Source organism: Arachis ipaensis, chromosome B4 (assembly GCF_059453495.1).
Source record: "Arachis ipaensis isolate K30076 ecotype BB chromosome B4, ASM5945349v1, whole genome shotgun sequence".
Taxonomy (NCBI): Eukaryota; Viridiplantae; Streptophyta; class Magnoliopsida; order Fabales; family Fabaceae; genus Arachis; species Arachis ipaensis.
This window is the reverse complement of record NC_142439.1, coordinates 109338076-109351127: the sequence shown is the minus strand read 5'-3', so window position 1 is coordinate 109351127 and position 13052 is coordinate 109338076. Positions and strand designations below refer to the sequence as shown.

The 13052-nt window shown below is 29.8% G+C and overlaps 2 protein-coding genes across 3 annotated transcripts; one reads left to right on the top strand and one right to left on the bottom strand.

Moving 5' to 3' along the window:
• Positions 1–1393: 1393 nt before the first annotated feature.
• Positions 1394–4956, bottom strand: LOC107637877 (uncharacterized). 2 transcript variants are annotated; one of them, XM_088485693.1, is made up of 12 exons: positions 4914–4956; positions 4704–4799; positions 4441–4473; positions 3828–3906; positions 3655–3708; positions 2690–2757; positions 2538–2574; positions 2349–2451; positions 1998–2259; positions 1881–1918; positions 1633–1785; positions 1394–1523 (listed from the first exon to the last, which is right to left on the bottom strand). In XM_088485693.1, the coding sequence occupies exons 1-9, from the start codon at positions 4947–4949 to the stop codon at positions 2139–2141; spliced, it is 627 nt and encodes a 208-aa protein (XP_088341819.1). In that variant the 5' UTR covers positions 4950–4956; the 3' UTR covers positions 1394–1523; positions 1633–1785; positions 1881–1918; positions 1998–2138. The 2 variants fall into 2 exon arrangements, with proteins under 2 accessions (XP_088341819.1, XP_088341820.1); XM_088485694.1 differs by having other exon boundaries at positions 1881–2097; positions 2187–2259.
• Positions 4957–9147: 4191 nt separating this feature from the next.
• Positions 9148–11836, top strand: LOC107639480 (uncharacterized). Its single transcript, XM_016342988.3, has 2 exons — positions 9148–10028; positions 10996–11836. The coding sequence occupies exons 1-2, from the start codon at positions 9284–9286 to the stop codon at positions 11619–11621; spliced, it is 1371 nt and encodes a 456-aa protein (XP_016198474.1). The 5' UTR covers positions 9148–9283; the 3' UTR covers positions 11622–11836.
• The last annotated feature ends 1216 nt before the right edge of the window (positions 11837–13052 follow it).

The following is a 13052-nucleotide window of genomic DNA, read 5'->3' as shown; positions in this document are numbered from 1 at the left end:
TCTAATTTAAATTAGTATGATTTTAATTATTTTTGGTTTTAGATTGGATAATGACTTTATTTGGGTTGGTTTGGATTTAAATGTCTCTACTTATAAATAATGATAAATTTATATTCACTTTATTTAATTTGTTGAAAATATAAAAAATATTCAGATAATTTTTAGTTATAATAATTTAGTGTTATATATACACTACAAAACTCTATCATGATTATCCACTTTATCAAAAAAAATATTTTATATACATATGCAATTGTCTAATAATGTCTTAGAAGTGAAATTTTAACCCATATCTCTTTGAATACTAAAGATTATTACTAAGAATTATTTTTAAATGTTAAAAAATATACGTGAGTTTTCAAGACATAAGAATATAAAGAGTAATGCTTCATGCTGCTATACGGATGCATATTTCACTTTTGGAGGATAAAAAATTTAATGATACCATTAAAGAAGTAAGCACACATGGCCTCAATATCATATATTAGGAGATTATTTGTTATGCGATTACCTTACAATAATATCTCAAGACCAAAACATATATATGATAATATTGACATGATTTCTCAATGATATTTTATATCAATTAAGAATAATACTAAACATGAAGGATGAGTTTTATTAACTATGATTAATTATTAATTATTTTAAGTTGATTGAATTTTAATATTATTATGTATTATGTGTAGAATTAATTATTTGAGACATTACTAGAAAATGGATTAATACAGACAAATTTACAGATAGATTTAGTCTTTATTACAGACGGATTTTTGGTTACCGACGAAATTACCAACGGATTTTGTCCCTCTGTAAGAGCCTCGTCGAAAATTATTTACCGACGGATTTTCCCTTTGTAAATTCTCCATCCATTTCCCAGGGGCGACGAACTTTCCGACGGATTTTTCGTCGGTAATTACAGACGGATTTTTCGACGGATTTTCCGTCTGTAATTACAGACAGATTTTTCGACAGATTTTCCGTCTGTAATTTGAACCTTGAAAAATCATCTCACTCTGATTACAGACAGAAAATCCGTCTGTAAATCTGTCGGTAAGGTAAAATAAATTTTTTTTTATTTTTTCAATTACAAAATAAACTTGTTTTCATACAAAATAAATATAAATTTAATACAAATTTTTATCTAATTTGTATTTGAATATTTATAATATTTCAAAAAATAAACAAATTTATCGTATTATCAAAATATAAACGAAGTGTATTGATACATCAACTATAATCATCAGTGTATTGTCCAACCGTACTAAATTTATCAGCTATAATTCATAATATTGTATTAAATGAGAAAAATTACATTATGCAAATCTCTACAAGCCAATCAACTAGTATCCCGCGCATGCTTTGAGTAATGTCGTGTTGCTTTATATCTCTTAATGCAATTGAAAAAGGTCAAAAGTGACTGGTTTGCAACCGATTTTGGTTGTGCAGTTTCCTTCTCAGTAGCTGTGGGCAATGGCAGGTTTCGAGGGAGCCGAATCACTGATGGCTGTAGCATCCGATTTCTGCATAATCACAATAAACAATGAATCATAAATTATAGCTTAGTATAGTTATAGCAGTGAGGTAATTTTTTTTTCTTTGTCATAACTTGTAATGTAAGAAAGGACATACCTTTGGTGAAGAAATGTAAGGTCTTTGAGATGATATCTTTGCAAGAAGCTCCTCCGTGGGAGTCAGCGGTGCAGTTGTCTCTGCTACTACCTCCACTATTTTACAATATGCAAGATCAGGGTTCTTGGCCACGACTGCCATAAGTTCTGCCACCTACCATGAAACAGAATTTGTTACTTTTGCTCCATCATTTATAGGACTAGTTTTACAAAATTGAAAATCAGCACAAAAATTTACATGTTAAGCACCTGAAGGTTTGATACTTGACCCCCAAATAAAGTGTCTTCTGTTGATAGTGTTAGGTTATGAGTTTGAACTTCTTGTTAAAATATGATAATATCAAAAAGAATTTCATTAATGCTCACTTGAGAATAGCTGCAGGTAAACCAAATTTATTTGTTCCCAATGAAGTAACCAGTACTCTTCCCTCCACTTGTTCCATCATCAAGCTTCATTTGCTCAACACTTTGCATATGTTCTATATCTTAATGCACATCCTTTTCATATCAAGCACTAATGGATACCAAATCTTGTTCATAAGATAGAACCTGTACCTTGAATAGTGGACCAGCTTTCTCAACACTCCTCACTCTAGCTCTTACTTTAAATCCATGTTTTATAAGCTCTCTGAAATAAAACTATCACTAGTCAGCATTTTAAAGAAAAGAAGTTTCTTCTTAAAGAACAAGTGAATTGAAGAGTACTAACAAATGTACCTAACAGTTCTTGAACCAACTCTACCAGTAGCACCAGCAACAAATACTAAGTTATCATCATTGGAATCTGTTTTCTCAGGAATCCCCTCAATTTTTGTTGAACCTTGTATAGAGTATAAACATTAACATTCATATTAGTGATCATCAACACAAACCATATTATATATCTAACAGTTCTATCTGAATCACCTGAAGCTTGAGCTCTAATGCAGTGGAACTTGTGAGGCTTAGTGATTACCCACAATTAAATTTAACCCAAAAAAAAAGATAAAAAGAAAAACGGTCAGTAGGAAGTAGACATTTCAGAATTACTCACAATTAAAGAGGCTAAGAAAAATCACCTTAACAGGAAGTGAAGTACCAAATTGATCCAGATACCCTATTACTTGGCCTTCTTTGATGTAATCACCTTGTATATTTCAAAATTAAAAAGAAAAATAGAAGAAAAAGAGAAGATATTAGTGCTGAAGGAACATGGCTATCATACAACTAAATGTATAACATCCCATGCCAAGTCAGCAAGCTTCTAACTAACTTAAGGCTACGTTTGGATCTTCTTTAAGTCTCACATCTTGTGTTAACCAATACAAGATGCGAGCAATAAATCTGACTCAATTTATATGGATATTCTAATTTATATAGAAGTTCCATTCAACTGAATAATGTGCATAGCTTTAAATAGCAGAAGAATGTGGAAAGCTTTGAATAACTGTTGCTGAGAAAAAACAAGCCAAAATCATAATGAGTGATAAGTAGTGCATGTTATTTACTCACATAACATGGCTAGAGATAGCAAAATACACTCCAAAATTGAGAGAGAAAACAAGAAAGTTACACCAAAGTGCAATTGTCACAGCTCGTACACTAGAATAATAAAGAGAAAAAAAAAGGAACCAGGTGAAAATAAATGGGACAAGTCATGGCAGCACTATCTTGAGATATCAAATTAAGTAGCAACAGAGAGAAATGATATCTATGACAGCACACACAACACTCCACCATGCTAAGTCAGTTTCCAAATCGGTCTGATATATACTTAGGAAAAAATAATATTAATAACAATAATGATAATGCTAATTAAAGCAAAAGCAAAAATACCATCACAGCAACACAAAAACTGTGCTTATAACTATGTTCTTATCACTTTTCAGTTTTATGATATTCCAAGTGTTAAAGCAAAACCAAAAGCAGCCAAAGTGAGGTTCAATCAATTGAAAATGAAAAATACCACAACCATAAACAAATAATTAGAACAAAAAGGAAGTCAACCATGAAATATCATTCTTACAAATTAGAACTAATTTACCTCTGTTGGAACGCAAATCAGTGAAGCAGCAATGCCCCCTATGGCACCTGCAGTCTAATAAAATTTAAAATCCATGTGAGAGTTTTGTTTTACCTTGACAAAAGAAACATATCACAAAGAACTTATCATCAAGAAATGCGTAAGAAATCAAATAAAGGAGGTATTGTAGTTACCAAATAAAGTGCGTAAGAAATCAAATGGCTTCTCCTCTCCCATGCTAACTGAAGCAAAAGGATTTCTCAGCCACACGTTCTGTTTTCTCTTAGTGCAACCACAAGAAAAACCAAATTAGCGGTTCAAACAAGAAAGCAGAGCGCACTATGCAACACAACTATGTCAATATTGCATCACATTTTTCTTTTCTAAAGAAAGAACCCTTCTACACCAAGTGACCAAGCATAAGAAATATGAATTCAATCAGCATGAACCTATAATCGCATAAACGCAATTAGGCATGGCCCTTGTTAGATTCACATCCAGACAGATACAAAATAATGGATTTCTGGTTCATGCGATACTCCTCAAGCTTTTGAAGCTCTTGAGAGAAGTTCTACAAATATGGGAAGAAGGAACCTGAGGCTAAGATTGGAACACAGAGTCAGGTAGCAGCAGCAAAGCAAAAGCAGATAAGGTATTCAATCAATCAGTTCATAATTTCTTATAAATATAAATCAAGCTAGAGCATTAACAGCTTCTCATATTAGATTATATTGTTCTAGTATGATTTTCAAATGAAAAAAATATGCAATCCATGAATTACATTTTTCAATGATTTGGAGTGCTTACAACTAAAGAACTAGACTCAGCAATGCTTTTGTTCTGCATAAACAAAAAAAAAAAGAACAAAACTTAGCTGCACAAATGAACCAATTAACCTTCTTAGATTTAACTACTATAATGATAGCAAAAGAACCACGTTCGACATTATTATATGACGCTCAAACAATTATCATTTAAACTTCTTTAACTACTTACGAACTGAAGAATAAGAGAATAAGCAACATAAACAAAGAAGCACAAATGAATTTTGTTCAGATGAGAAGCCAAACCTTGCTAGTAACCTTGTTCTTTGGGAACTTTACGGTACCTGCGGTTCTCTCCTTCCACCAGTTCCCTTTCTTGTCGAATCCGTAAAACTTTGATTTCTTAAAATCAATTGGAAAAGAGTAATAACAATTAAAAGCACAGATTTATTGTAATATTCAAAATAAATGATTAAATGATGATCGAAGATTTCATGAACTGGTAATTATAGTTACCTCAAAAGCAGAACTGTAAAAGGCACAATAGAGCATTGCAGAACTGAAATAAAAAATTGCATACATGCATAAATGATCTAAACAAAAGAAGCATAATTTTGCAAGTAGTAATGAAGAAGCTAAAAGGAAAATTAGCAGTTTCAAAGACAATTGAAAATTAATAGATAAAAAGTCACAGATTGAGGTACCTTAAAATAGCACTGAAGCCAGTTGAAAATATTTTCTTTGCCTACATCAAGAAAAGAGAAAATAGGTTTACCATTGAAAAATGAGGCTCAAGATAAGAGTTGACTTTGTCAAAATGGAAATATTCTTCGCCTATTCGAGTGTCAAAAGCAAAGTGAAATATTGGTCAATCATTATTCCTTACTAACATCTGAAGAAGATGATGAGCATTCCTCATATGAATATCTCTTTTTTCCACTCCTTGATCTTGATCTGTTCCTAGAACTCAAAAGCTGTTCCAAGAACTCTTCCCTTTTCCCTTCAACACTATAGACAACACCATATTATATTGTCTTCCTTCATCGTTACTACCAGCTTTTAGGGCATTTGTTTTGATTGAAGCAGATCTGCATGAAATCTAACCTCCAAACGAAAGAAATGAAAATAGATCTGCATAAATATCATTAATCACCATTGTCAAATCATAGCACAAGAACAACGAAAGGAACGAAACGTTGAATGAACTAACCTCCAAGCAAAGAAAAACGGAGGGCTTTAGTTTTGGTTAATTAGCGGATTAAAAATCTAACCTCCAAGGGACGATGATGAAGGGAGCAGATGCGACGAGAGCGGCGGCGGAGGAGGCTCGTGCGACGGAGCGGCGGCGGCAGTGGCAAAAGATGCTCATGCGACGGAGAGAAAAAGCAGCTCATTGACGAAGAGAGGGAGAAGCTCGTTAGATTTGTGTGGAGTGTGAATGGAGCCGCCGGCTCTGAGCTCGGTAGCACCGCCGGTGAGGGGAGCGGAGGAGCACAGTTTTATATTGCAAAATAAGAAGGAGAGAGGAAGAAACTCGTGCAATGGAGCTCTCACTTGTGTGGGGTGTGGATGTAGCTCGAGAAGATAGGGTTGAGTTAGGGTTATCTCAATGTTTCCGACGAAAAATTTTAAATTACAGACGGATTTTCCATCTGTAATCATTTTTCACGGAAAAAAATTAATTTTTCCAACGAAATTATCGACGGATTCTTTTTTTCCGTCTGTAATTTATGCTAATTCGTTTTTTTTTGTTTTCCGACAAAAAATTCCTCTGAAATTCTCTCTGTATTTTCGTGGGATAAAATTCGTTGGAAATATCCATCTGTAATAACTAGTTTTCTAGTAGTGAATGAAATTAAGCAGTTGTGCTTATTTAGTTTAGATGAAATTTTACAATCTTGTGACAAAATCCTAAAAGACTATCTTCTTATGTCTTTAGATAGACTTTAGCGAATGAAGTAAAGTTCTTTATTAGCTAAAAGAATAACTCTAGGGCTGCATTTGTTTCTAAGAACAGGACAAGACAAGACAATGAGAACAAGATACAAAGGACAGATACACAAATTTTTGTATTCTTATATTTTGTTTGATAATAAACTAAAATAAATTATGAAAATCTAATTTATTCTCATTTTTTTTTCATTCAAAAAATTTGAGAAAAAAATATAATAAAAAAATATAATTATAAAAAATCAACAAAAATAATGAAAGAAAAATAAAAAATAAGTTGTGTTCCTTGTTAATGTCTTAGTAGTGTCTTTTCTGTCAGGATGGACACAAAATACACTAATTCAATGTTTCTGGATACAATGTCTCTGTCCATGTCTCATCTGTCAAACACAATTTTGTGTCTCTGTATCCTTATCTCAGTGTCCCGTACGTTTCTGTAAATACACATAGCCTAGGAGAACTAAACTTTGAGAGGAATAAATTAAAACAAATAACCTTAACTATATTTGCCTTTGTAACTATCTAAGAAGAAGAAAAAATATACATTTGATAAAGTTATTACGGTTATGTATCGTGGAGAAGAAATTTCGGCTTTGTTTATAGTCACGGGATACAACAACATTTTTTTGAGCTTAATTTCGGTTAAAATTTAACTAAAGGGTAAAATATACTAAATTTTAATTCAAGTGTCATTACATTTTCACTTCTTATAATAGAAGAATATGATATACTCAAGGTTCAAAATACTATCAAATATAATAATTGAGGATTTTATATTCAAGATCTAACTTGATTATCCTCAAACATTGTTGTTAATTAGTAAGAGCCAAACTCATAATTTAGGAAAAGACTCCTTGATTACTAGGTAGTAGGTACTATTGTGAAGCACTTGATAAATGCTTGAGTGATATTTTTATTTTTTTTTATATATAACAAAAATTTGTCTTTAAAAAAAAAGTGATTGTATTAGACGGACAAATCGACTTTGATTTTTGAATAATTAATATCACTTCTCTTATTATAAAAGATTTTTTTTTGTGGAAAGAATATGTATTAATAATTATTATTTTACCTATGAACAATTCAAGATTTTAGACGCAACTTTTTTCTATCATTTCACAAGAGTTAAAATAAAATATTATACATTCATCTTATTTTTAGCAATTTAGTAGGTGTTTAAACTAACAAAAAAATATAAAACTGTTTTTAAGTATAAATTCATCTACTTCAACTCAAGAATAGACAAAATATATTGATAAATTTCAACAGATAATAATGTTGGTTACATTATTTTGATTGTAATTAAGAGTGAATATGATACTAAAATATAAAATAATTCTAAGTAAATTTTGATAAAACAGTTCTACATAATAATTTATTTTGTTATGATAATAAAAAAGATAATTTAAAAACAAATTTTATCTCATGTTAGATTATACTTATTCAAATTAATTTTAAGAATAAGATAGTGAAAGTTTTATTCATGAATTAAAAAAAATATCTACAAATTCAACCATAATATTATTTAAAGATTTTTTTTTAAAAAGATAAAATTCTAACGTAAATTAATAATTCAGTTTAATCACAAACTATATATTACTACTAATGAGTAATTATTGTTATACTTTAAAATAAATAAAATTATTACTCGTTAATTTCATTATTTTCAATATTAAAAATAGTTAAATTTTTTATTTTAATTAACTTTATAAAATTTTCATAACAAAAATTACTATATGTGTTTTCATTTAAAAAATTTAAAAAGATCTTTTATGTATTTTTGTATATTATTCTGTGCAAAACATAGATACATATACTAGTTGTGATATAATTTTCAACTGATTTTTAAAATTTAATCTTAATTCTAATAGATAGATAAAAATAACTTTTTAAATAAAAATAATATTTAATATATAACTATTTTATTTCTATACCCTGAATTTATAGTTATTAACTAAATTGTGTACTCAATTTTCTTTTATTCATATTTTTCATTTTTTTAACTCTTAGATTTAAGTTGGTGTTTCACATACACATTAATATGAGTGTATATAAACATAATAAATAAATATACTCACCTTTATTATTTATTTAAAATATATTTATTATCTGCTAGGACGCGATTGAGTGCGAAAACTTAATTAATAATGATTTTAAACCATAATTGGAAATTGATAACCAAACACGGAGAGATTGGTGAAGAATTGAAAAATCAATAAAGTAACGACATATAATTATATCTATTTTTCATATAATTATATAATTATAAAAATTAATAGTTTTTACTGATGTATAAATATATAATGAGATACATATGTAAAACTTCTTTAAGTTATAAATATATTAAAATTAGATTTATATATTTTATATATAAATATATCAAATACTCTACAAACTAAATAAATGCAATTAAAGCAAGTCTATCAATGTGTTGCAAAAAAATCAAGAGAGGTGAGAAAATTTCAATCACTTGATCTCAATATATCCGTGCAACATTGTCCTTTGCTTATTAAGTAAAAACCTTAAGGGGAAAGGTATAGAAATTAAAATGTTCAATAATTTTGAGATTGCCTGCCATATATAACAATAATAATAATAATAATTATATAATAGTACTATAAGACCATGTGTCTTCGGTGGCCATCGTGTTGGTCTTAATTTGACATTCACCAAAAACATTTTGAATGCTTCAAACAACAACAGAGATGAGAACTTCCACAAAACTTCATCCAAACTAAATAAAGAAAAAATTAAGATATTTTTTAAAATTAAAATTTATTATAATACCATACCAGTCACCAAGTATTACTAATCTTCCCCACCATGAAAGTTACACCAAAGTCTATCTTCTTCTTCTTCTTCTTCTTTTTCTTCTTCTTCTTCAACAACAACAACAACAACAACAACAATAAATTGTTAATTGATTGGTTTCCAAAATGCAGCTCTTCATCACAAAGAGAAAAAATTGTAACAATAAGAGCATGTTTGATCATAGGGTTCTTAAACATGCCATGATTTCTATCATATCTCTAATAATTTTCTCAGCCATATTTTTCCTTATTCATGTTGATACTGTTATCCAACATGATGATGATTCCCTTCATCACCCTTCTTCTTCTTCTTCATCAAGCAAAGGAATAATTCCTCAAAAGTTGAAAGAATCTCACACGGAGATAAAACTAGAAGCAGGGGTAGTAAGGTCAACAACAACTCTTACTGTGTCTCACATAGCTTTGAATTCACTGCAAGAAGGGAATCATAGAGAAGTTGAAATAATTGATAATGATGATGATGAAGAAAGAGGGAATAGACTACTGGTTGCTCCAATTAATGTGAGTGAATCAGAAAGGATTTCTTGGTTTAGAGGGAAGATGCATGAATTCAAGATTCTCAAGTCAGACAAACTTGCAAGGCAATTCCATGGCAGAGTTCTTGGATTCTTTGGTAATAATAATGGATGTGAGGGGCAGTTCTTCATGACATGGATTTCACCAGCGACTTCATTTGGGTCAAGGGAATTGTTGTCTGTTCAAAGTGTCTTCAAGGTACATCCCAAGGCTTGTTTGGTAATTTTGTCAAGAAGCTTGGATTCGGTTCGCGGGTATCGGGTTCTGAAACCGGTTATTGATCTCGGGTTCAAAGTCCAGGCAATCACCCCAGACTTGTCATTTCTGTTCAAGGGTATGTCACTAAAATGAACAAACATTTTAATTTTAGTCATGTATATCTTAATTCTAAACAAATTTTAGAAGGTTAACAATCAAATTTTTGACGTTCTAATCATTTATGCATAAACACATATATCCTTATAATTTACTTACATTACACAAAATTTATACGTGTAGATTAAGAGTATATCTCTTTTGTTACATAAAAAATTCTGAGTTTGATAAAATAGACTTTTATATTTATTTTTGACAAAATAAATTTCTAAATATATGTTCTTTTTGACAAATCGCTTAATTGTTAATCCGTCACTATAAACAATTAGGACATTTTGTTAAACAAAACAAATATTAGGAGTTCATTTTGTAAAAACAAATATAAAATAAAATCCGTTTAGTCATACTCAAAATCTTTTGACGGTCAAAATAGCGTATTTGCTCTGTGGATTAATAAAGATCATTATATTTTATATTTCTCCAAATATCAATTACTTATTGGCAAAAGAAAATTGTTGACCAATAATAGAGCTCATACTTTTCTTATTTTAATATATATATCATTATATTTATCAAAATTTAAAAAATCGAACATGTCATTAAATTAGTAAAATTAGAGATTTAAAAATTTAATAAAGGTTTAACCGAAACTAAATCGAATACAATAAAATAGTAAATTTATGTATAAATTATATAATTTTAAAAAAAAGTTAATTTCGTCTGATTTATTATTTTAAATTTTGTCTGATTTATTATTTTAAACAGATGAACCGCTAAAAAGTCACACCGATTCGATTAGTTAACTATTTTTTGACTAATTTACTGTCACAGTTTTTTATTTCAAATCATATTAGTTTAGTAGTCAGTTTTCAATTAACCGGATGAAACTAATTGGTTCAATATGATTCTTAGAACAATGGTATCTCTACTTTATATTTACCTATTAAGTTGTAATGTATTTAATACTTGTATTGGTACCTATACAGGAACGCCAGCTGAATATTGGTTTCATCAATTGAGGAAAGGAAAGAAGGACCCTGGTGAGATCCCTTTGTTTCAGAATCTCTCTAATCTCATAAGACTCTCAGTGCTATACAAATATGGTGGTGTTTACTTAGACACTGATTTCATACTCCTTAAGCCTTTCACTGGGTTGAGGAACTGTATTGGTGCACAAAGCATGGATTTAGGTCAAAAGCACTGGACAAGACTAAACAATGCAGTTCTTGTATTTGATATGAACCATCCACTTTTGTTGAGATTCATTAAGGAGTTTGCATTGACTTTTGATGGGAACAAATGGGGGCATAATGGTCCTTACCTTGTTTCAAGGGTGGTTAGTAAATTGGGGAAGAAGTCAGGTTTCAATTTTACAATATTGCCTCCTATGGCATTTTATCCAGTGGATTGGAATAAGATTGATGGGCTTTTTAGGAAGCCCAAAACAAGAAGTGAATCAAAATGGGTTGAAGCAAAATTGGTTCAGCTTAGTGGTGAGTCATATGGGGTCCACCTATGGAACAAGCAGAGTGGGAGATTGGTGATTGAAGAAGGAAGTATCTTGGGAAAACTCGTGTCTCATAATTGTGTCATTTGCAAAACTCTATTATAGATCATTCATATCATAATCATATGTATAAAAAGATTGTTGATTTTCAACCTTGGTTTTCTTTTCTGAGTCATTTTATTATTATTGTTATTTTCTCTTCTCAATGTATAGGAAGTTAGGAACACCTTTGTGTAAATCACACACGGCTACAAACAATTTATGAAGAAATTCTCCTAGAATCTTCAATATTCAATGCCAATTTACAAACTCTTTTTCAATTGGGCAATGGTATGTGTATTTTTACTTTAGGGTCATATTTTAAGTTGACTTACACTCATATTATTAGATTGGACAATATAACATCTTTTGAAAAATTATACAAGAAATTGTTAACTTATATCCATTCAATTTTAAGTGTTTTACATTAACGAAATGATATTTCATTTATAATTTACTATTATAGAATGAATATAATTTAGCAATAAGGGTAAAAACAAAATTGTTAGGACCCAAAATAATTTTAAAGTTATTTTATTTTGTATTAAGTTTTTTTATTTTGTAATTTGTTAGGATCCAAAATAATTGATTAAACTTAAATGTAATAGATATGTAATTATAAATGTTACATACATAAATAAAATTATAAATGTTAAATTAAATAAGATAATTTTAAATTATTATGTCTCTAATATTACCGTGATAAAAATATATGAGTTTTAGTATATGATATATATTGAGTCACTAAGGACAATGTTTTACTACTAAAGAAAATAAAAAAAATAAATAAAAGCATACAATATAAAAAAACATACTATATCTAACTCAAAATCCTAAGACACTAAATTAATCACTCTATTATTTTATAAATTTTTTTCACGTCTTAATTTTTAATCCATGTAAAAACTAATTTCTTGTATTTTTCACACCTGCACCCTTAACAATACAAAGTGAGTGAATCAAATATTTTTTCATTTGAATACCTTATTACAAATAAAAATTTTCAGCCTTCTAAATCGTAATCTCAAGGAGAATCTGAATCTTCCACATATCCACAAACCAAATCCAGGTAACCTCCTAAAAGCCTTTTTCCTAGTCAATTTACGCTTTACACTTATCTCATTCTTTCTATTATTGATATATGCATATTCTTCATTTGTGTAACTACCATTTGAGGCTAATTCACTTTCTCTATGAGTTCCAACAAAAGGTGGTGATGAAGAACTACCAATTTTCTTGAAGAATGCCCAAGGATCTTGGTACTGGCGCTCTGAATCACTGTCCCACAATGATATAGGCCTAAAGATTGGTGAACCACTGTAACAATCAAAATGGGTACCCAAACTTGTATGCTCCATTTCAAACAATCTCCTTAGACAAGTGCTTCCACTTTTCATCAACCCCAACAAACTACTATGACATGAAGAACACGAAGCTGATGATGATGACGACGTCCGCGACAATAATGAAACCGATGAACAATGATATAGCGATTTT

Excerpts from the sequence above, each read along its gene's own strand:
- LOC107637877 (XM_088485693.1), bottom strand. The coding sequence starts at position 4,949 with ATGCTCTATTGTGCCTTTTACAGTTCTGCTTTTGAG. Across the intron at positions 3,709-3,827 it reads TTTCTTACGCACTTTATTTG|ACTGCAGGTGCCATAGGGGG; the intron begins GTAACTACAATA and ends AAATTTTATTAG. Across the intron at positions 2,260-2,348 it reads GTTGGTTCAAGAACTGTTAG|AGAGCTTATAAAACATGGAT; the intron begins GTACATTTGTTA and ends GTTTTATTTCAG.
- LOC107639480 (XM_016342988.3), top strand. The coding sequence starts at position 9,284 with ATGCAGCTCTTCATCACAAAGAGAAAAAATTGTAACAATAAGAGCATG. Across the intron at positions 10,029-10,995 it reads CTTGTCATTTCTGTTCAAGG|GAACGCCAGCTGAATATTGG; the intron begins GTATGTCACTAA and ends GTACCTATACAG.